The sequence below is a fragment of the Canis lupus genome, chromosome 16 (genome assembly GCF_048164855.1).
Source record: "Canis lupus baileyi chromosome 16, mCanLup2.hap1, whole genome shotgun sequence".
Taxonomy (NCBI): domain Eukaryota; kingdom Metazoa; phylum Chordata; class Mammalia; order Carnivora; family Canidae; genus Canis; species Canis lupus.
In genome coordinates this window covers 1118899-1141818 of record NC_132853.1, presented here as the reverse complement: position 1 = coordinate 1141818, position 22920 = coordinate 1118899, and the positions used below count along the sequence as shown (strand labels likewise).

At 44.4% G+C, this 22920-nt stretch overlaps 2 protein-coding genes across 5 annotated transcripts in view; both read left to right on the top strand.

Annotated features, from left to right (window-relative positions):
* Positions 1 to 9227, top strand: part of RC3H2 (ring finger and CCCH-type domains 2) — a 61729-nt gene extending 52502 nt beyond the window's left edge. For both annotated transcript variants that reach the window (XM_072777797.1, XM_072777798.1), the window contains exon 21: positions 9052 to 9227. In XM_072777797.1, the coding sequence (XP_072633898.1) occupies positions 9052 to 9125 (74 nt within the window). In that variant the 3' untranslated portion in view covers positions 9126 to 9227. The remainder of the gene's footprint in view (positions 1 to 9051) is intronic.
* Positions 9228 to 11588: 2361 nt separating this feature from the next.
* Positions 11589 to 22656, top strand: PDCL (phosducin like). Of its 3 annotated transcripts, none has more exons than XM_072777836.1 (4): positions 11589 to 12079; positions 14315 to 14491; positions 17719 to 17900; positions 20245 to 22656. In XM_072777836.1, the coding sequence occupies exons 2-4, from the start codon at positions 14320 to 14322 to the stop codon at positions 20794 to 20796; spliced, it is 906 nt and encodes a 301-aa protein (XP_072633937.1). In that variant the 5' UTR covers positions 11589 to 12079; positions 14315 to 14319; the 3' UTR covers positions 20797 to 22656. The 3 variants fall into 3 exon arrangements, with proteins under 3 accessions (XP_072633937.1, XP_072633936.1, XP_072633938.1); XM_072777835.1 differs by having other exon boundaries at positions 11589 to 12093; XM_072777837.1 differs by lacking the exon at positions 11589 to 12079 and adding an exon at positions 13247 to 13818.
* Positions 22657 to 22920: the final 264 nt, after the last annotated feature.

The following is a 22920-nucleotide window of genomic DNA, read 5'->3' as shown; positions in this document are numbered from 1 at the left end:
ACCCAGGAGGCAGGCACCAAACTACTGAGCCACCCAGGGACCCCTCCCCCCCCCCCTTTTTTTTAGATTTATTATATGAGAAGGAGCACATGAGTCGGCAGGGGGAGGGGGAGGGAGAGACTCTCCAGCAGTCTCCTTCACTGAGCGTGGAGTCCCATGAGAGGCTTGATCTGTGACAACCCATGAGATCAACCTGAGTCAAAACCAAGAGTCAGATACTTAACCAACTGAGCCACCCAGGCACCCTTAAAATTAAAGATCTTTAAAATAAATAAATATAATCCCCTGCCTCATGCCTACATGCCTGGGAAGGATCTGAAAGAATGAATAGACCCAGGGAGGTTGAAATATTTTGTAATCCAATCAGTCAATTCAATCATTCAGATACAAACAAATTACTTTCTATATGGGAGATGAGGGCATAGATAATACTAGCAGTTCACAATCTAGGGGAGTTCATAAATAACTAATGTGTCATAGAAGTACAAAGACACTTCTGTGGAACCTCAATATGAACAGATAATGGCCTGAGTGGATGGAAACACCATTGCCACTGGGCCTTGAGTAGTTTTACTCATTTAGTCAGCTGATATATTTTAGGCCCCAGTCTGTACTGGTCATTAAGGTTAAAGGTCAATAAAACACGAACTCTTCCTCCAGAAGCTCATGGTGTGGAAAATGGGAAAGACAAATCTGAACAAGCAGCTTATTGAGCTATGTTCTAATGTAGGGTGTATGGAAATTTCAGAAGGGAAACTATGGGGCAGATGGTAGTGGTGGTGAGCGGGGGGAGAGGTTTCTGTGAGAAATTATCCTATGCTAGACTTTGTAGGCTGAATAATATGTCACCAGGTACAGAGAGGGGAGAAAACACCCCGCACACCTAGTCTACCTTCACGACAACCCACTCTATCTTAACGTCCTTCATTGTAGATCTTATGACTCCTATTTTGTACCTGAGATGATAAGTAACTTGCTCAAGACCTCCTAGGAAGTTAGTGGAGTCAGAATTCAGAACCCAAGTCTGTTCTACCTCCCAAAGGGTAGGGATTGATGATGGGGGTTGTGTTACAGTGGAAAATATGTTTGAGGAATAGCTTAACTAACATGTTCCAGACACAGTTCTTTTTTTTTTTTTTTTTAAGATTTTATTTATTCACTCATGAGAGACACAGATAGAGCAGCAGAGACACAGGCAGAGGGAGAAGCAGGCTCCATGCAGGGAGCCTGACGTGGGACTCGATCCCGGGTCTCCAGGATCACACGCCCTGGACTGAAGGCGGCGCCAAACCGCTGAGCCACCCGGGCTGCCCTCCAGACACAGTTCTAAATGCTATAGTTATATTAAAGTCTAGGACCATCACTGTCACCATTTTATAGAGGAGAAAACCAAGCGAATTTGCCTGAATTCACATGGCTAGATGAGGTAGGTAGGGATCTCTATGAAGGGCATTGAATACCATAATAAAAAGACCGTTAGGGAGTCTTGGAAGTTAGATGATCTGAACAATCTGGGGTTGGTAGTGTGAGGTGAATCTGGAGACAGACTAGGGAAGCCAGGTCAGCAATCTAGGTAAGAAGTGTTCAGAGCATGGCCAACCAGGAGGGAAGAGGGGTGACTCTGAGAAGCAGCAGAGAGCAACTGATGGGATTTGTTGTAGAGAGAAGACACTAGACATCTACACGTTACAGTGGATTAGGTTTGGCTTAGAGTCCCAGACCTCACTGCTGAGAACAGAGCCGTATTTGTGAGACATGTAATCTTGTGTAAGCCTGGAGTGACAATTCAGATCATGAAGAAGAAGAGAAGAAGATAGTGGGTCCAAGTGAAGGAGAGGAAATTTAAATGAAAGTCTAGGAAAATTTTCTCTCCTTTATTGTACCTGTCGGAGTAATTAGCATGCACTTTAACAAAGACTTGCAGTAAAAACCTTAATGGAAAAACCCCACAGTGCAGTAGTTCAAACCTACATGCACACTGCAATGACCTAGGGATCTTTGAAAAATCCCAAAGTCCAGAACACACCTCAGACCCTTTAAATCACAATCTCTGGGGATGGGACAAGGTATCCCTACTTTTAAAGCTCCCCACCTGAATGCGTCCAGTGCAAAAGAAGTTTGGGAATCACTGCTGTAATGCTATAATGAATTAAGATAGATTTGGGACCTATCTTAGCCAAGGTATAAAAAAACACCCATTGCCAAATGTTCAGGCCCATTTGGTTCACAGAGACAACATTCAACAAATACCTGCTTTTTTTTTTTTTTTTTTTTAAGATTTTATTTGACAGAGTGAGAATGCACATGTACAAGTAGGTAGAAACAGCAGGCAGAGAGGGAGAAACCGGATCCCCGCTGGGCAGCGAGCCTGAGGCTGGGCTTGATCCCAGGACCCTGGGGTCATGACCTGAACTGAAAGACAACCCACTGAGCCACCCAGGCACCGGCACCTTGCAACAAATATCTTTATGACAATCTACTATGTACCAGGCCTGAAGGATATAGGTGTGAAATAGTCCCTTCCTTTGTGAAACAGAGTTGAAGGGATAGACAAGACACAGAAGGTGAATTTAGATCATGAGGAGGACTACAAGCGGAATGACTAGAATATAACCAGCTGATGAGATTTTGCAAGGTGGGAGTGGTAAGTCTCAGGACTGTGGGCAGTTTTAGATAGGGTGGTCTGGATCCCATCTCAAACTTAACATGTCAAAGACGGAGTTTCTGGGATTCCTCAGCTCTCCAAACTACACCTCCAGTTGTTCCCTCCCTGTCCCCTCCCAGCCCTGCCACCCATTTCAGTTACTTCCCCCTGGATCACTGTCCCTCACACTTAGTCCAGCAGCAAATCCTGTCAGCTCTACCTTCAAAATATATTCAGAATTTGACCACTTCTCACCACCTAGGTCTGAGCCACAATCATCTTTCACCTGAATTAGCCTGAATAGCCTTCTGTTCTCCTGGCTTCGGCCCTTGTCTCCCTCTTCAGCAGTGATCCCTTTAAACTGTGAAGTCTGATCATTTCACTCCTGTACTCAAAACCTTTCAAATGTGTCAGAGTGAAATCATCAAAATGAAAGCCAAAGCCCCTGGTTTCTTTTGCTCACTAGGCTCCAGCTGCACTGGCCACTTAGGTGTTCACCATGCCAGGCATGCTTCCAGCATAGGGCTTTTATGCTTGTTATTCTCTAAAAGATAAAGGCTCCCCCCAGCCTTACCAGGTAGCTTCATGATGAACTAGTCCCTTTTTCTTAAGGTCTTTACTCAAAAGTCAACCTATGTGAAACCTGGATGGAAAGTCATGGTGGGGTAGGAGTGGGGGTTCCTACTTAAAATAGATATTTTAACCCAAGAGACTGGATGAGTTCAACTTTATATTCTGAAGTAATAATTGATTCACAGGAAGTTGCAAAAATACTAGAGGACCAATGCACCCTTCACACAGTTTCCCCACGGATAGCATCTTTTGTAACTATAGCAAAATAGCAAAACCAGGGAAGTGACATTGGTGACAATCCACACACCTTGTTCAGATGTCATCTGCTTCACATGCACTCATTTGCGTGTGTATGTGTAGCTCTTTATCACATGTGATTTGTGGAACTACCACTACTCCCAGGATAACAGAACTGGAAAAAAAAAAAAAAAAGTAACAATGTTTGCTCACCTCAGTGACCCTTCATGCTACCTTTACATTCATATCCATTCCCCTCCCTTATCCTCATTCATCCCTAACCCCTGGCAACAACTGATCTAGTCTCTATTGCTATAACTTTGTCATTTTGAGCATATTATATAAATGAAATTGTACAGGATGTAACCTTTTGAGACTGGCTTTTTACACTCAGCCTAATTCCCTTGAGATCCATCCAAATTGTCACATGTACTAATACTTTGCTCCTTTTTACTGCTGAGCTGTAAATATACCATTTTGTTTAAGCATTCACCTGTTGAAAAACATGTGGGTTGCTTCAAATCTTTGACTATTACAAATAAAGCTGCTTTGAACATTTATGAACACATATTTTTGTGTGGACGTAACATTTTTTGTTCTCGTATTTATTGAGCAAATACACTGGTGGTGTTGGGCTACCCCTGAAAGGAATGGATAAATTGGACTTAAGGAGTCTTAAAAATGGACAAATTCCTTCAAAGAACGATTTACCAAAAGAGATACAAAATCAAAAGGAGGGGCACCTGGGTGACTCAGTGGTTAAAGCATCTGCCTTCAGCTCAGGTCATGATCCTGAGTCCCACATCAGGCTCCCCACAGGGAGCCTGCTTCTCCCTCTGCCTATGTCTCTGCCTCTGTGTGTGTGTCTCTCATGAGTAAATAAATAAAATCTTTAAAGAAAAAATCAAAAGGAAAACTGTACTAAGTCTTGTATTAGTTATCTATTGTCACAAAACAAATTACCCCAAGGACCCAGTGGCTTAATGTCACAACACCCATCATCCTGTGGTATCTGTGAGTCAGGAATCTGCGTGTGACTTCGGTGGGGTCATGTGCCTCAGGTCTCACAGGGGTTGAATGGTGCCTGCTCACCTGGGGAAGTGTCTGCTCCCCAGCCTATTCCCTGGATTGCTGGCAGGATTCAGTTCCTCTCGAGCTGTTGGAATGAGGGCCTCAGTTTCTCGTTGAAGGCTACCCTCAGTTCATTGCCACTTGAGCCCCTCAAAATCAATATGGTGGTTTGGCTCATCCAAGCAGCAAACAAGAAGAGTCTGAGACGGGGGTAGGGGGTGTGAGGGGGAGGATGGGGAGCAGGTAGAGAGCTAGTGGAGAGTAGCTGTAAAGAAGTCACAATCTTTTATAACCTGTGATCTTGGAAACAGATCCCATCTCTTTTGTCATTATTACTTAGAAGCAAGTCATTTGGTCCAGACCACAGTCAGGAACTGATATAGCTCCCAAAGCCACCCCTCCCATCACCTGTTATTCATCTTCTGTGTAAACCCCTTCCCCTGAGTGTAGACTTGACTTAGGGACCTTTTTATCTCCAGTCAGGAGACAGAAACTGCACAGGGGGAAGTTTCATACAAAGAATTCTTACAATCTAATAAATTAATGACTGTAAGAAAAAAGGAAATTCCATAGGGCTATGGAATCCTATGGCTTAGAGAAATTCCATCTGGTATGTCCTACTTGAGGAAGGACATACTTGGAAAGAGCTCCCCTTCCCAAGACTGTGGTGCAGACCTCACTACAGAAGGTGAAGTTCAGCCTACTGCACAGCAGAGAAGTTTGCTGATGTGCCCAGGCTGAAACTGGTTGCTGGCCAGCAGAAAGTATGTCTCTGGACCACAGGTGAGCTACACAGGAATCTGTGTGGGTACATGGCACCAGTGCAGACAGGAAGTCTTTGTGTGACAACGCAGGTAGAAGGTCTTGAGGCTACCAATTTTCATGTTCAGAAGGCCATGGGAAAAATATTGCTAGACCAACCAAGGTTGCATACCTACACAAAGTACAATACATCATATCCAAATTGGGTTTATCTCAGGAATGTAAAGTTTGTTTAGCATATGAAAATCAATCAGAGTCATCCACCATATTAACAGAAGAAAAATTCTGTTATAAGATCTCAAAAATTAACGGAGCTCCATTCTGATTGGCTTCTAGAAATTAAAAATCTATACAAAATAAGAGAAACTCAAATACTTCTAAAAAAGAGGAAATCTTGTTCCTTACATTTTAAGTGTGCAAGCTATTTAAAGAAAAATACAACTAAAGCCACAAAAGCAAAGAGGTTTCCTGAATTTCTCCAATGCCTTAATCAAAACTTTCAAAAGAAATTTAACTGCTCCTTAAAGACAATCCAACATCTAAAGAAAAGTTCAGTTAACAAAATTCAATCCCTCACCAAAGAGAACACTTTTATTTTTATTTTTTTACATTACATTTTTTAATTTAAATTCAATTTGCCAACAAGGATAACACTTTTAAAACTTATATATATTTTTTAAAATTTTATTTATTTTAATTTTATTTATTCATTCATGAGAGACACACACATAGAGAGAAGCAGAGACACAGGCAGAGGGAGAAGCAGGCTCCATGCAGGGAGCTTGATGTGGGACTCGATCCTGGATCCCAGGATCATGCCCTGAGCCGAAGGCAGATGCTCAACCACTGAGCTACCCAGGCGTTCCTGATTTTATATTTAATACAAGAAGAAAAAGCTGTTTAATTTCTAAATAAGAAAGACATTCAATTGCCACAAACTGGCTCCATACCCCAAAAAAAGAGGGAAAGAAGGAACGGAGGCAGGGAGGAGAGAGAAAAGAAAGAAAGGAAAGAAAAAGACTGGCTGTTCCAGTCTTCATACTGCTTCATGTCACCCCAAACTGTCTCTAGACCTTTAATACTTCTATAAGAAAAAATTCAGGGTTTCCTGGATGGCTGTTATTTAAGTGTCTGACTTTGATCAGGTCATGATCTCAGGATCTAGGGAATGAGCTCTGCCTGGAGCCCTGCCTGGACCCCTGCCTAGGGCTCCACACTCTGCAGGGAGTTTGCTTGTCCCTCCCCCTCTATTCCTCCCTCCATGCATCCTCACTAACTAACTAACTAACTAACTAACTAACTAACTAACTAACATCTGAGTGGGGTGCCTGGGTGGCAGAGTCAATTAAGCATCCAACTCCTGGTTTCCGCTCAGGTTGTGATGTGAGTTGTGATCTCGGGCACTCAGCAGTTTACTGGCGCCTTCAGCCCAGGGCCTGATCCTGGAGACCTGGATTCGAGTCCCACATCGGGCTCCCTGGACGGAACCTGCTTCTCCCTCTGCCTGTGTCTCTGCCTCTCCCTCTCTCTCTCTCTCTCTCTCTCATGAATAAATAAATAAAATCTTCAGAAAGAAAAAATGAGTTTTGATCCCAAGGTCCTGAGATTGAGCTTGCCCCTGAGTCGGCCTCGGACTCTGAAATCAGCATGGAATCTCCTTAAGTTTCTCTCTCCCTCTCCTTCCTCTCCCCACCCTTGCACTTGCTCGCACTCTCTCTCCCTCCCTCTAAAGTAAATAAATCTTAAAAAAAAAAAAATGACAAGGACAAATTTGTTCTAAATTTACAAAAATATTGGTGGAAAACTCAGTGGAAGACCAAATCCTGTTTTACGTCTATCATAATCTGGAAAAACTCCAAGCCTAGAAATCCATGCCTCAAGGGCATTTATGCTTTTTTTTTTTTTTTTTGATAGTCACAGAGACAGAGAGAGAGAGAGGCAGAGACACAGGCAGAGGGAGAAGCAGGCTCGATGCAGGGAGCCTGACATGGGACTGGACTGAAGGTGCTGCTAAACTGCTGAGCCACCTGGGCGGCCCGTATTTATGCATTTTTACATGAATTTCATTCAATTACTTCAAAACTTCAAATATGTTTAATAACAGTTTGTAAATCTTTTGGTTGGACCAAGATTTTCCTTGATAGAAGGCAAATGCTTTAATAGTCACAAAACCACTTATGGATTTCGGTTTTCCAGCTAAGAAATACTTTCAGTATGCTCTATGAATAAAGAAACAAAAACCTCACAAGTAAAATACTTTAAGAACTATAAATAACATATGGTACTTCCATTAGGCAGAAATGTCATTATCCACACCATCCCCAAATTCTAAGTTGAGCAGTCCTGTTGAGTATTGTTAGGTAACTAACTCATATATACAGTCATACTCCTGACAGATGCAAACTATATTCCCAACAAGGATACCACTAGATAGACCTCTCCATCATATCAGGAGAGTAAATATATTAAGAGAGACAGCAATGAAAATCAGCCATACTGTACCAGAAGAGGGGCAGCCTGGGTGTCTCAGCAGTTTAGTGCCGCCTTCAGCCCAGGGCCTGATCCTGGAGACCTGGATTCAAGTCCCATGTCGGGCTCCCTGCATGGAAACTGCTTCTCCCTCTGCCTGTGTCTCTGCCTCTTTCTCTCTCTCTGTCTCTCATAAATAAATAAATAAATAAATAAATAAATAAATAAATAAATAAAATCTTAAAAAAAAAAAACTACCAGAAGGGACAATTTCAGGTAGTATTAACCACAAAAAAAAAAATCTTTTTTTTTTTTTGAGAGAGAGCGAGTGTGAGCAGAGTGGTGGGGTGGCAGAGAGAGAGGGAAAGAGACTCCCAAGCAGGCTCCATGCCTAGCACAGAGCCAGACACGGGGCTGATCCCAGGACCCTGAGATTATGACCCGAGCCATAATCAGTTGGGCAATTAAACAACTGAGCCACCCAGGTGCCCGCCCAAATTATTCTTAAACTCTAGAATACATACATATAAAGTTATATATAAAAAGCCTCCTTCCCACTCCGAACTCACCTCTATCCCTCAAAGATAACCATTCTATTTCTTACAAATCCTTCAGTGCTTGTCTTTATGCAAATATAAGCAAATAACATTATTTATATTTTTTATGCAAAAGGTAAGAAACTAATACATAATGTTCTCCATCTTGCTTTTTTTTTTTTTTTTTTTAAACTAAATACTATGTTCATGCAAGTGTATCAATAGGATGAACTTCCAGCTGTGGAATTGTTGAGCTAACAGTATGTATTTTTGCATTATTGACTAATATTTCTCATTTATAAGAGTTGTATCAATTTACATCTCACCAGCTATGCGTTCCCCACAGCCTTACTGTTACCAAACTTTCTGATTTTTAACAATCTGAACGGTGGAAAATGATATTTGAGAGGATTTTTTTTTTGGAGATGAGAAAAAAAAATTTGTAGTTAATATTACCTGTAGTTGTCCCTTCTGCCCCTCCCTGCTTCAGGGAGATGAGTTGAGCATATTAGCACGCTGTAGAAAGCAAGCTTGAATATGCAGGAGAGAGAGAGAGGACGACATTGCAGGCAGAGTCCTTTACCAGGCTGGAGGAGCAGGATCCAGTGCATCAGTGATTCTTAATTGATACAGATGCAGGAGTTGGTATATTTTGAGGGACACAAGTGCAAGTCTCTTTTGATTGCTTTTGCTTGTTTTGCTTTGTTTGTTTGTTTGTTTTGAGGAGTCTTCAGCTCCCAAACTGCTTCTGTTTTTCAGGCAAAATAAGAACCAAGGTCAAAACTGAGCCAAGGAGAGGGGAGAGCATTGAAGATTTGAGAAAAGAGATGTGAATTGTTCCTCTTAGCAAATGAAGGTAACCTGCTCAGGGAAACAAGGATCTTTGAGCAGCACCGAGGATTACAGCCTTCGATGTAAAGTGAAAATTTAAAAAAGTAAATAAATAAATTGTATTTATTTATTTATTTGAGAGAGAGAAAGTGAGAGTGAGAGAGCAGAAGCAGGGAGAGCTGCAGAGGGAGAAGCATGCTCCCTGCTGAGCAGGGAGCTCAACAAGGGGCTGGATCCCAGGACTCCCAGATCATGACCTGAGCGGAAGGCAGATGCTTTACTGAGCCACCCAGGTGCTCCTAAAGTGAATTTTGAAGGACAAAGTACCACCAGGGATGAAGAAGATCCCTGCCTCAGGGAGATGTCAGAAAAACAAAATTAAAAGCAAAGCATTCATTTAACAGATATTTACGGAGACTCATGCAGAGGCTCTATTGCTGGGTGCTAGCTTGTCATTTAAAGCGGATCACAGGCATCCATCCGCCAGTTGGCTGGCTTTTCAGAAATCTGATTAAGGTACGACTATTCACTCTGCAAACAAAAATGCATACAGTCACCATAGGATCTCCATGGATGAACTGTTCTTAAATTTGGGGAAGGGAGCTCTCACTCTTGATAGCCTGAACAAACAGCTTCTTAGGAAGATGGGCACATATACCAATTTGCAGACAATTTTAGGTGGTTGAAGAACCACAAGCTGAGAATCTCTCCTTTAAATTAGGAGCCCCATTTTAGAGGGTATTGTTTTAGGATATTTTTAATGATTCAATTTGGACAAAGCTTTCTATGAATCACTTTATGTCTGTATTTGACACCTTAATAAGGACTCAGAATCTGAAATCATTTTTTTTATTGGAGATCAATTTGCCAACATATAGCATAACACCCAGTGCCCGTCACCCAGTCATCCCCACCCCCTGCCCACCTCCCTTTCCACCACCCCTTGTTCGTTTCCCAGAGTTAGGAGTCTCTCATGTTCTGTCTCCCTTTCTGATATTTCCCACTCATTTTTTTCTCCTTTCCCCTTTATTCCCTTTCACTATTTTTTATATTCCCCAAATGAATGAGACCATATGTTTATCCTTCTCTGATTGACTTACTTCACTCAGCATAATACCCTCCAGTTCCATCCACGTCGAAGCAAATGGTGGGTATTTGTCGTTTCTAATGGCTGAGGAATATTCCATAGTATACATAGACCACATCTTCTTTATCCATCATCTTTCGATGGACACCGAGGCTCCTTCCACAGTTTGGCTATTGTGGACATTCCTGCTAGAAACATCGGGGTGCAGGTGTCCCGGCGTTTCATTGCATCTGTATCTTTGGGGTAAATCCCCAGCAGTGCAATTGCTGGGTCATGGGGCAGGTCTATTTTTAACTCTTTGAGGAACCTCCACACAGTTTTCCAGAGTGGCTGCACCAGTTCACATTCCCACCAACAGTGCAAGAGGGTTCCCCTTTCTCCACATCCTCTCCAACATTTGTGGTTTCCTGTCTTGTTAATGTTCCCCATTCTCACTGGTGTGACGTGGGATCTCATTGTGCTTTGGATTTGTATTTCCCTGATGGCCAGTGATGCGGAGCATTTTCTCATGTGCTTGTTGGCCATGTCTGTGTCTTCCTTTGTGAGATTTCTGTTCATGTCTTTTGCCCATAATTGGATTGTTTGTTTCTTTGGTGTTGAGTTTAATAAGTTCTTTATAGATCTTGGAAACTAGCCCTTTATCTGATACGTCATTTGCAAATATCTTCTCCCATTCTGTAGGTTGTCTTTTTTTTTTTTTTAAGATTTTATTTATTTATTCATAGAGATACAGAGAGAGAGAGAGAGAGAGAGAGAGGCAGAGACACAGGCAGAGGGAGAAGCAGGCTCTATGCAGGGAGCCTGATGTGGGACTTGATCCCAGGCCTCCAGGATCATGCCCTGGGCTGTAGGCGGCTCTAAACCGCTGCGCCACCGGGGCTGCCCGTGTAGGTTGTCTTTGAGTTTTGTTGACTGTATCCTTTGCTGTGCAAAAGCTTCTTATCTTGATGAAGTCCCAATAGAAACCATTTTTTTTTTTTTAAGTTGCAAAGTTGGGGATCCCTGTTTGGCTCAGCGGTTTGGCGCCTGCCTTTGGCCCAGGGCGTGACCCTGGAGTCTGGGATCGAATCCCACGTCGGGCTCCCTGCATGGAGCCTGCTTCTCCCTCTGCCTCTCTCTCTCTCTATCTGTGTCTCTCATGAATAAATAAATAAAATCTTAAAAAAAAAAAAGTTGCATAAGTAGCTTAGAGTTCCCCTACATTCTTCACCCAGAGTTGCCCAGTTAACGTCTTACACATGACCATAGTGCAATGATCAGAACTGCTGATACACAAGTTTTGCTAATAGACTTCATTTTGTCAGTTGTCCCGTCCATATCTTTTTCTGTTTCAGGATCCAATTCAGAAATTCACAATGTTGTCATGAACGTGCCTTTTTTTCTTTTTTTTTTTTTTTTAATGCAAGGTCTGTTTGGGGGCAAAATATTTAACGTCTCTGAGTCTATCCTAAGAGCCGCGATGTGATTCAGATCGAATAAAAAACACACGTGGAATGGTTCCAGAAGCTTCAAAGATCACTAAACAAACTTCTCTTACTATTGACAACGAAACACGTGCGGCGTCGCTTTTCCTTTAAATGGACACAAAGCCGACTGAAGCGTACTACTGTCCTCGAGGTGGTTTGTCCCAAAGTAGGACCCGTAGCGTCTCCCTCAGCCGCCGGAAGAGGCTCGCCCTAATTGGGCAGCGTGCGTCCGCCCGGCCGCAGGGGCGCAGCCTCATTGGCCCGCACAGTCGGGACCGCGGCGGCTTTTCTTAGCGCTCGAGGCGCCGATACACTCACTTCTCTTCGTCCACCGGAGTGTGCTCCCTTCCTTCCGAAGTCCCTGGAGCCGCCAGCCCGAAGGATCCGGACTGCGCTAGGCCGGGTAACTGCCCTGAGGTCCGTCGGGAAGAAGCGGCGGGCATGGGCTACGGGCGGAGGTGGTGGAATACGGCTGGGAGGCGATGTCTGCGCGCCCCCTTGACCCCCACGGCGGCCGCGATCACCCCGCCCCGTTGCCTCCGCTGGCCCCGCCTCCATCAGGTTCCCCCCAAGGTTCGGCGCGCCCCTCCGCCGCCCTTCCGCGGCCCCGCCCTCTCCGCCCCTCCACGACCCCGCCTCCTTCGCGAGCCCTTCCGCTTCTCCCGCTCCTCCGACTCCGCCCCCTGGAGGCCCCGCCCTCTCCGCAGGCCCCGCCCTCCCCGCAGGCCCCGCCCTCTCCGCCCCTCCACGACCCCGCCTCCTTCGCGAGCCCTTCCGCTTCTCCCGCACCTCCGACTCCGCCCCCTGGAGGCCCCGCCCTCTCCGCAGGCCCCGCCCTCCCCGCAGGCCCCGCCCTCTCCGCCCCTCCACGACCCCGCCTCCTTCGCGAGCCCTTCCGCTTCTCCCGCCCCTCCGACTCCTCCCCTTGGAGGCCCCGCCCTCTCCGCAGGCCCCGCCCTCACCGTAGGCCCCGCCCTCCCCGTAGGCCCCGCCCTCTCCGCCCCTCCACGACCCCGCCTCCTTCGCGAGCCCTTCCGCTTCTCCCGCCCCTCCGACTCCTCCCCTTGGAGGCCCCGCCCTCTCCGCAGGCCCCGCCCTCTCCGCCCCTCCACGACCCCGCCTCCTTCGCGAGCCCTTCCGCTTCTCCCGCCCCTCCGACTCCTCCCCTTGGAGGCCCCGCCCTCTCCGCAGGCCCCGCCCTCTCCGCCCCTCCACGACCCCGCCTCCTTCGCGAGCCCTTCTGCTTCTCCCGCTCCTCCGACTCCGCCCCCTGGAGGCCCCGCCCTCTCTGCCGGCCCCGCCCTCTCCGCCCCCCCCCCGCCTCCTTCGCGAGCCCTTCCGCTTCTCCCGCCCCTCCGACTCCTCCCCTTGGAGGCCCCGCCCTCCCCGTAGGCCCCGCCCTCCCCGTAGGCCCCGCCCTCTCCGCCCCTCCACGACCCCGCCTCCTTCGCGAGCCCTTCCGCTTCTCCCGCCCCTCCGACTCCTCCCCTTGGAGGCCCCGCCCTCCCCGCAGGCCCCGCCCTCTCCCCCGCCCCCTCCTCCCCGAGGCTCTCCACCGGTCCGCCCTAGCCGCTTCCTCCCCGGAGGCCCCGCCCTCATCGAGCACGCCCCTGCTCTGCCTCCCTGACCTGCACCGTCTGGGCCCCTTCATGCCTCTCTAAGTTTGTTCTGGCCTCCCGCGGCCCCCCACAACTCCCCTGTACCTGCATGTTCTTTCCATCAACCCTGCTTCTCCCGCACCGACCCAGCCTTCTCCCCGCATGTGCTTAGTAAATAGTGCGGAGGCCGGATGGTGGTGGACCTCGGAGGTCCCTGCTTTCGAGAGGCCCTCGCCCCATGAGAGAGCCAGTAGTAAGGAGTTTAGAGGCCTGGTGATAAGTGTTTAATGAAGGAAGCATAGTATTGCGATGCTAAGAGGCGGGACTAGAGTTGTCCCCCCCTTGCTGGAAGGGCAGGCTGGCCTTTTCCCCAAGTGCCGTTGGCTTCTGCTGATGCGGAATCTTGGCCCCAACCACTGTCCCTTAAATTCTTGGGAATTAGTAAAATCTTGTCATGGGCCCTTTTAACCAAAGTTGGTAGTGACTCCCACAGCTCATGGGTCCACCACAGTGTGCTCTGCAGGAAGTTGGAGGCAAGAGACAGGTGAGTGATTGACTTAGTGATTCAGCATCATATTCTTGATGCTGCTTTTTGGACTTTTTCCTGAAGATAATACCCAATTTTTAATTACCCCGCAGTCTTAGTTGATAGGAAAACCTAAAAGTATGTGTAGGTAAAACCTCCAGTCAGTAAGCAGATTCCTCCAAGCCAGCACACCAGGACAGGGGAGACGGTGACTCACACCTCCAGTCTCTCAGAGTCTGGTACTCTGGGGTCTGATCCCAGCTCCACCATTTGCTGTAAAGCTTGGCAAAAAAACTTCCCTTATCTGAGCTTCAGTTTTACCTTCCACAAAAAGAGCATGATTAACCCTGCCACTCAGGTTACGATACGGATTTGCTGAGATCCTGCTTATGAAAAAAAATCACTTTTAGGGTCTTGTAAATAGTGGAAGCTCAGCATAAGTGAGCCCTCAGTCTTCCAATTCATATCTGTCTGATTCACACCAACAAAGAGCCTGATATGTTGCCTCTCTCAGGCACCATGACGACCCTGGATGATAAGTTGCTGGGGGAGAAGCTGCAATACTATTACAGCAGCAGTGAGGATGAGGACAGCGACCATGAAGACAAGGATGGGGGCAGGGGTGCGCTGGCTGGCACTTCGATGCCAGCAGATGCTGAGTTGGCAGGCGAAGGCATCTCAGTCAACACAGGTACTGGAAACCCCTGGGCTCTGGGATCAGGTTTAACAGATGTACATGAAATATGTATCAGAAGTCTCCGATCACTTCTCTTTAATTCCACTCTCACTTCCAGAGTTAGCCTCGTGTCATCATTTTCCTGTGTGTGCATCAGCCATTTCAGTGCACAGTGCAGATGTGTATACACAGCATACACAGACTATGAACACGCACAGAGTGCACGTAGACAGAATTGCTTTGGAATTAGCTTCTCGAATTAATGTTGTTTGATATCACATAAGTCATAGGTATGCATATATTGATAGTATAAACTCCTTGAAATGGCATATTTATACTTTTACATTTTAATATTTCCAAATTGTGGCAATTGAGGTGGCACTGTTTTATATGTAGCCAGCAGTATGGTTTTCCCCATACACTTGCCCCATACACTTGCCCTCCTAACTGTGTTCTCAGAATTTGTGATCTCTGCTGTCCTGAGGGATGACAAAAGGTAACTGATTGTAGTTTTAGTTTCTATCTTTTCAAGAGGGATGTTGAGCCTCTCTAAGAGAGATTTTCATACCCTTTCTTCATTTTTAAAATTTGGTGGCCTTTTTTTTTTTTTTAAGGGACCTTTATAAATAAGGAGATGCATCTGTTTTTACCAATTATGTTGTCTTTAGATTTTATCTTTTCCTGGCAGAAGATTTTTATTTTATGTACCTGAAAGCATTATTTTATAGTTTCTTATTTTTGTTTCTTACTGAAAAGGTCATTCTTCACTCTAGGATTATAAAAAGATTCTCCCATGCTTTTTCTTAGTATGATTATGATTTCTTTTTCTTTTTTTTATACATTTAAATATTGATTCATCTGGAATTCATTTTGGTGCAAGGTATGTGGTAGGGCTTCACATTTTTTTTTTTAAACCCAGAGACTTCGGGGTCCCTGGGTGGCTCAGGGTTTGGCACCTGCCTTTGGCCAAGGGCGCAATCCTGGAGACCCTGGATCGAGTACCGCGTTGGGCTCCCGGCATGGAGCCTGCTTCTCCCTCCTCCTGTGTCTCTGCCTCTCTCTCTCTATATATATCTCTATCATGAATAAATAAATAAATAAATCTTTAAAAAAAATAAAAATAAACCCAGAGGCTTCAAAGTATAAATGTTTTGTTTTGTTTTGTTTTAAATATTTTATTTATTTATTTATTCATGAGAGACACACACAGAGAGGCAGAGACATAGGCAGAGGGAGAAGCAGGCTCCATGCAGGAAGCCTGATATGGGACTTGATCCCACATCTCAAGTGGGACTCCAGGATCATGCCCCGAGCCAAAGGCAGATGTTCAACAGTTGAGTCACCCAGGCGTCCCGTAGGGCTTCACTTTTGTCTTCTCCATATTGCCACCCAGTGGTTTCAACACCATTTAGCAAACTATCTTTTTTCTGTTGCTTTGAAATATCAGTTTTATTATGTACTGAATTGCTGTCTATGTTTGTGTTTTTAGGTGCACTTTGTAGTCTCTTGCATTGATTTGTCTTTTTTTACAGTGCTATATCACACTGTTTTTATTTTTTAAATTTTTTTATTTTTTAAAGATTTTTTAATTTATTCATGAGAAACACACACAGAGAGAGAGAGAGAGAGAGAGAGAGAGGCAGAGACACAGGCAGAGGGAGAAGCAGGCTCCATGCAAGGAGCCTGACGTGGGACTCGATCCCAGGTCTCCAGGATCACACCCTGGGCTGCAGGTGGTGCTAAACCGCTGCGCCACCGGGGCTGCCCTATCACACTGTTTTTAATTATTGTGTTACAGGTTTCAGTATCTGATGGGGCTGGATCCCCCTCAGTATTCTTCTATGATGTCATTTTCCCAACTTTTTTTTTTTTTTTTAATAGGCTCTATGCCTAGCATGGGGGCTAGAACTCAACAACCCTAATATCAAGAGTCACATGCTCTACTGACTGAGCTAGCCAGGTGCCCTTCAACTTTTACTTTCTTACTTTTCCAAAACAAATTTAGGAGTGTGCACACGTGGGAATGCATTAAATATATAGATTATATAGATTAATTTAGTGATAATTGGCACCCTTGTGAAGTTGGGTCTTCCTGGTCAGGAATATGGTATTGCTTTTCCACTAACGCAGATCTTTCTTTGTGTTTTTAAGTAGAATTTTAAAGTTTTCTTCATATAGATTTTTATATTTTTTTCTGTGGTAACAAGTCACCTCCAAACCTCAGTGGCTTGTGACAGTAAAGGTGTGTTTCTCAGATGTGTTACATGCTGCAGGCCCTGCTTCTGCATCATATAGCCTGTCATTCTAACAACAGGATTGAAGGAGCAGCCCCTGACTGGGACTTGCCTTTTCATGACCAAGTATAGCAGCAAGGAAACATGTAATGGCTCATAAATCTTTTGCTCAGAATCCATTGGTCAAAGCAAGTCACATGGCCAAGTCCAATATCAGTGGGCTGGGGATGCTACACTCATCCCATGAAAGGTCCTACAAATCACATGGCAGTGGGCAAGGATGTATAGCATGGAGGCAGAGAGGCTTGGGGGTAACTCGAATAACAGAGCAACCTGCCACAATCTTGTTATAAAAATCCAGATAATACAAAATGTATTAATGTAGAAAGAAAAAAGTGTAAGTTCCATCTCACTAGTCCCCTTAGATCCCACTACCTAGAGGCAGTCTCTGTTAACTGTTCGCATGTCCTTCTAGTCCTTTTTCTACGAATGTACAAAGGTACATGTGCATAAATAAATATCTGTCAGTATTTATATACTCACATGCATTTCCTTTTCTAAAAATGGGATGATCCTACCATGATATTGTTCTGTATTTTGCTCTTTTTTCTTTTTTTGACCTAAGATATTTGAACATCCTTTTTTTTTTTTGGACCCCGCCCCCCCCCCCCCCACCCGCTCCCATGAGGGAGGAGCAAACCTCCCTACCTTTGAACATCTTTCATGGCAAGAAACCTATAGTTACTTCATTCTTTCCACAAGTTCTCTTATTTTCCTTTGAGTAGATGAATCATAATTTATTTAGTGCACTTCCTGATGCTGGGCCCTAGCTTGTCCATTTAATTATGGCAAGCCATGCCACAGTGGACGTCACTGTGTGGAGACCACGCTCCTTTGTGTGAGCATCACCGTGCAGTCGATGCAGCAAGCTCTAGGCGGATATGAGCTGGTCCATGCTTCTTTACCCACTCTTCTTGGTCACCTCCTTCACATTCACCCCTATCTCAGGTCCAAAAGGGGTGATAAATGACTGGCGCCGCTTCAAACAGTTGGAGACAGAGCAAAGGGAGGAGCAGTGTCAGGAAATGGAAAGGCTGGTCAAGAAGCTGTCAATGACATGCAGGTCCCATCTGGATGAAGAGGAGGACCAACACAGGCAGAAGGACCTCCAGGAGAAGATCAGCGGGAAGGTAATTGGCAGCCCCCGGGATTTTCTTACAAGTGCTCCTGGCTGCTGGAATGGGGGTCAGAGATTCAAGAGGTGCAAGGTGTTTGATTTGGCCTCCAAGAAGCTGTGCCATGTGGGGCCATGGGGTGGGGAGCGGTAGAGTTGTGTCATAACTCAGACACACTGGGGTTTGAACCTCAGGCTGCCACTGGTCACTGGGGATGTGTCTTTCGTCGTGAGTTCAGTTTGTCACAGGTTTGGTGAGGTCAATATCTCTACTTGACAGTGCTCTCTGAGTACAAAGCCTAGTGCAGGTCCTGGCCTTTGAAAGCGCTCAGTAAATGTGAGTTTTCTGTCCTTTATTGAAACCTTACTTTGGGTCAAAAATAGTCTTCTGAGGTTGGTGGCATTATCCCTGTTTTACTGATGATGAAATTGATGCTTTGAGATGAGAGGGGACTTGGCTCAAGACATGCAACTAGTAAATGCTGACAGGAAGCAGGATTCTCACCCAGATTTTTTTTTGCTCTTTCCGTGGTGCTGCTCTGTTTCACCTGAAGCCTATTCATGAGAATTAGTGTACAAGGCAACACAGTAGAAGCAAATGAACTCTCTGAAAGATGTTTGGAATTAGGACCCGACTCTCTTATTTTCCCTGTATCAAAAGGATCATCTATTCCCCCCACCCACCATCTATTCTGCCCTCTGAACATGAATGAATTTCTAGGAGTGCCTGAGATCATTTGGTTATGGCCCAAAGCGGCTCTTAGCTGGATATACAAGCCAGGATCAGGCAGCAGATAAGAGGATTAGGTGAGCAGCCATTTGTCTGGAGCAAGAGGAGGATTTGAGGGCATTAGACTTTCTGACCATAATGGGTCAGAAAGAGCCACTCTTGTAGGCTGAGATAGACTGGAGAGTTGGGAGCTCCAGGGAAGGATGGTGCTGGCCATCTGTGATGCAGAAATGTCCATCCTGATCTACTGTTGTCCCCCGACCTCCACCCTCTAATCTGTGCCGTACAAGGCAGAGGGAAGCTTTGTTCCAGCCATAGTGTCTTGCTGCACCAGGTCAGGAGAAGGAAGATACTTTTTTTTTTTTTTTTTAAGATTTTATTTATTTATTCATGAGAGACAGAGAGAGAGAGGCAGAGACAGGCAGAGGGAGAAGAGAGAGAGAGAGAGAAAGAGAGAGAGAGAGAGAGAGAGAAAGGCAGAGACAGGCAGAGGGAGAAGCAGGCTCCATGCAGGGAGCCTGATGTGGGACTTGATCCCATGTCTCCAGGATCACAACCTGGGCTGAAGGCGGCGCTAAACCGCGGAGCCACCCGGGCTGCCCGGAAGATACTTTTGTAACATAAACTGGCTGCAGGGCAGTGTGCCCACTGCTCACAGGGCCTCCTTATACTGAGATTAGAGCAGATGAAGCAACACATCACATGAGCACACAGGGCAGTTGAGAGAAGCTGTCCCTGTCCTGTTAGATTGTGTGCCGTAGAATAGTGCTGGAAACCAGCTCAATGCCAGAAACAGGGAAGTGAAGCAAAATAGGGCAAACTGTGTAATCCTAAAAAAAATATTTAGAAACATGAGGAAATATTTAGATGCAATAATGCCAAGTGGCAAAAGCAGTGCAGCCTAACTGGTACACCCACAACTGCTGTTAAAAAAGCAAAAATGGGCAGCCCCGGTGGCGCAGCGGTTTAGTGCTGCCTTCAGCCCAGGGTGTGATCCTGGAGACCCGGGGTCGGGTCCCACGTCGGGCTCCCTGCATGGAGCCTGCTTCTCCCTCTGCCTGTGTCTCTGCCTCTCTCTCACTCTCTCTGAATAAATACATATTTCAAAAAAAAAAAAAAAAATGATTTCAGCATCTGACTGGTAATAAAAAGCAAAATACAGTTTCAGTTTATGTAATTGTTTTTTTGTGTATGTGTGGGGGTGCAGAGCAAGAATTGTATTGTTTTTGAAATTCCTTAATATCCTATTGTCTTTTTTTTTTTTTTTTTTACCAAAAATGAAACAGTGGATAAAAGAATTAATCCAATGACTATAAGAAACAAACTCATGAAGTGATGTTAACTGCCTTTTTGGATAGAAGGGCATTATAATGCAGTAGTTAGAAGACTGGGTTTTTAGAAAATCTAGTTTGAATTCTGGACTTGTACCTACGTGAAGTGATGCAAATAACCTCAAGTCTTCGAATCTCATTTGTAAAATGGGGGAAATAGAAGTTCCCTCCTGATGGGGTATCGTAAGATTTCCATGAGCTTTAATACATACAGAGCACTTAGCATGACACCTCACTTACATATTCATCACAGAGGCGGGTTTGTGTTTTTTTCTGCTCACTTGCTGGTCGTCCTGCAGATGACTCTGAAGGAGTTTGCCGTGATGAATGAGGACCAAGATGACGAAGAGTTTCTCCAAAAGTATAGGAAGCAGAGAATGGAAGAGATGCGGCAGCAGCTTCATAAGGGGCCCCAGTTCAAGAAGGTTTTTGAGATCCCTAGTGGAGAAGGGTTTTTGGACATGATTGATAAAGAACAGAAAAGCACCCTCATCATGGTCCATATTTATGAGGATGGCATTCCGGGGACCGAAGCCATGAATGGCTGCATGATTTGCCTTGCTGCCGAGTACCCAGCTGTCAAATTTTGCCGAGTCAAGAGCTCAGTTATTGGGGCCAGCAGTCGCTTCACCAGGAATGCCCTTCCTGCCCTGCTGATCTACAAAGGTGGTGAATTGATTGGCAATTTTGTTCGTGTCACTGACCAGCTGGGGGAAGATTTCTTCGCTGTGGACCTTGAAGCTTTTCTACAGGAATTTGGATTGCTCCCAGAAAAGGAAGTCTTGGTGCTGACGTCCGTGCGTAACTCTGCCACCTGTCACAGTGAGGATAGCGATTTGGAAATAGATTGAACTGCCAGTCTAATTGCATAGATTTCTCATTGTTTGGGCTGGAAGACACATGTCTGGGTATTTATTTCTGTTCCTTCCTGTGTCATGTGGTTTTTCAGCTGTTCTTTGTAGTCCCTTTTATTATATGTAAAGGCAAGAAATTCTTAGATTAAATGGGAATGTTGCATCACCTTGTGGCTAGCAGTAAAGTGACTTAAAATTGTATAAACAGGAAGCCGGGCTTTTGAACTGTTTACTTAAGATTCTCTAGCATGACATCTCTGTTATTGTTTCTAGTCAATATTTACATAACATCCTAAAGACAGTGTCCTGGAAATTGTCTTCAGACCTCAGAGCTCTCTGCCAGGCCTGGGAGTATAATTCTGTAGTTAGTGTGTTATTTGCAACATAAATAGTGTGTCTCCTTCATCAAGATTATAAATTGTATTTACTTGTAATCAGATCCATAGTCCTGGAAGGCAGGACTAAATTTTTAAATTTTTACCTGAGACCGTTCTCCACCAGGGTCTTGTTTAAAGGTTCCAGACAATGTATGTTTGTCCCATCAAGAGGGCAGCTTGATGCTGGAGCCAGTGCCCTGCTCAAGCATTATTAAGTCTTGAAGAGGAGGAAAGATTGATGCTGCCTGCCCTCCTGATGCTGGAAGGCCAGCTTGATTTAAGAATCAGAGCTGATTTGAAGCTGGGAAGCCTTTTTTAAAGGAGGGTTTCTCAATAAGATACTCCTGCTCATTTTTTGTCTGTCTGTCTTTTATTTAACAATGTGACTTTTTGTTTTCATGTAGCTTTTTAAAAATCTTCCTCTCAATCTCTCCCTCCCTCTCTCTCTGTCTCTCTCTCTTTTTGCATATTAGAAAAGTAATATTTAACAGAGGAACATTTGCCAAACAACAGAAGTGAAAAGAAGAAAGAATAATATCTAATGTTGCCCAGAAGAAAACACTATTAATATTTTGGCATATTTCCCTCCATCGTATTTTCTTTGTAGACGTAGACATTTTGGTTGTTTGTAAACAAAACAATGGGATCATTCTGAACATACTGTTTTATAGTATGGTCAGCTATTATAGATCAAACTTTTTTTTCATGTTATTAAATAATCTGCAACACTGTAAAAATGGCCATCGACAGTCCACCATGTAGATAATGCTGAGTTACTTGGTGGTTATGTCTTAAAAAAAAAAACAATGACTTTTTACTACAAAAGTAATAGATGTCCATTGTAGAAAATGTAACACAAATTGTTAAGCTAAAAAGAGATTTTAAAAGTCCTATAATTAAAATAATAAATAAATAAAGTCCTGTAATTCCACCAACCAAAAATTATCCGCATTATCATTTTTACAGATATCCTTGTCTTTTCTATTTGTTTTTTTCTAGTCTTTTCAATTTGTATTCATATTTATAATAATGATTGTCATTTGATATTTTTAGCTTTTTTTTTTTTTTTTTTTTACTTAAAATGGTGTACATTCTAAGGTCAGGGAAAATGTAATGTGGAATTAAAAGATTAACTTTAAAATTCAGTTTTGCTTTTCCTGGTTATTCAGGAGTGGACTAATGTAGAAGGGTCTCAAAAATATCTGTCTTGAAGCTATTTCCTCACCTCTGCAACGGGAACAACACCTGCTTCACTTCTTCATCAGTAGGAAGAAAGTGCATGATTTTTCTGCTTTCAGACGCTCACTGTAGAAAGTGTAGAAGAAGCAGACAACTGTTGTCAATGTTCTTATTTCCCTCTTTTTTTCAGTATTTTTAATAACATTGAGAGCTTACTGGATTTCTATTTTATTTAATATAAATACTTTGACATGTTATAAAAATTCTAAATAAATAATTTTTAATGGCTTCAAATACCCCATCACGTGGATATACCATGATTTATTTAACCAGTTCCTTAATATTGGGTATTTATTTATTTATTGTTTTTTTGAAAGAGAGCACACATGTGTGAGTGGTGGGAGAAGTGGGGAGAGAGAGAGAGAGAGAGAGAGAATCTTTTTTTTTTTTTTTTTTTGAGAGAGAATCTTAAGAAGGCTCCATGCCCAGCACAGAGCCCAATGTGGGTCTGATCCAATGACCCTGAGATCATGACTTGAACTGAAACCAAGAATTGGATGCTTAA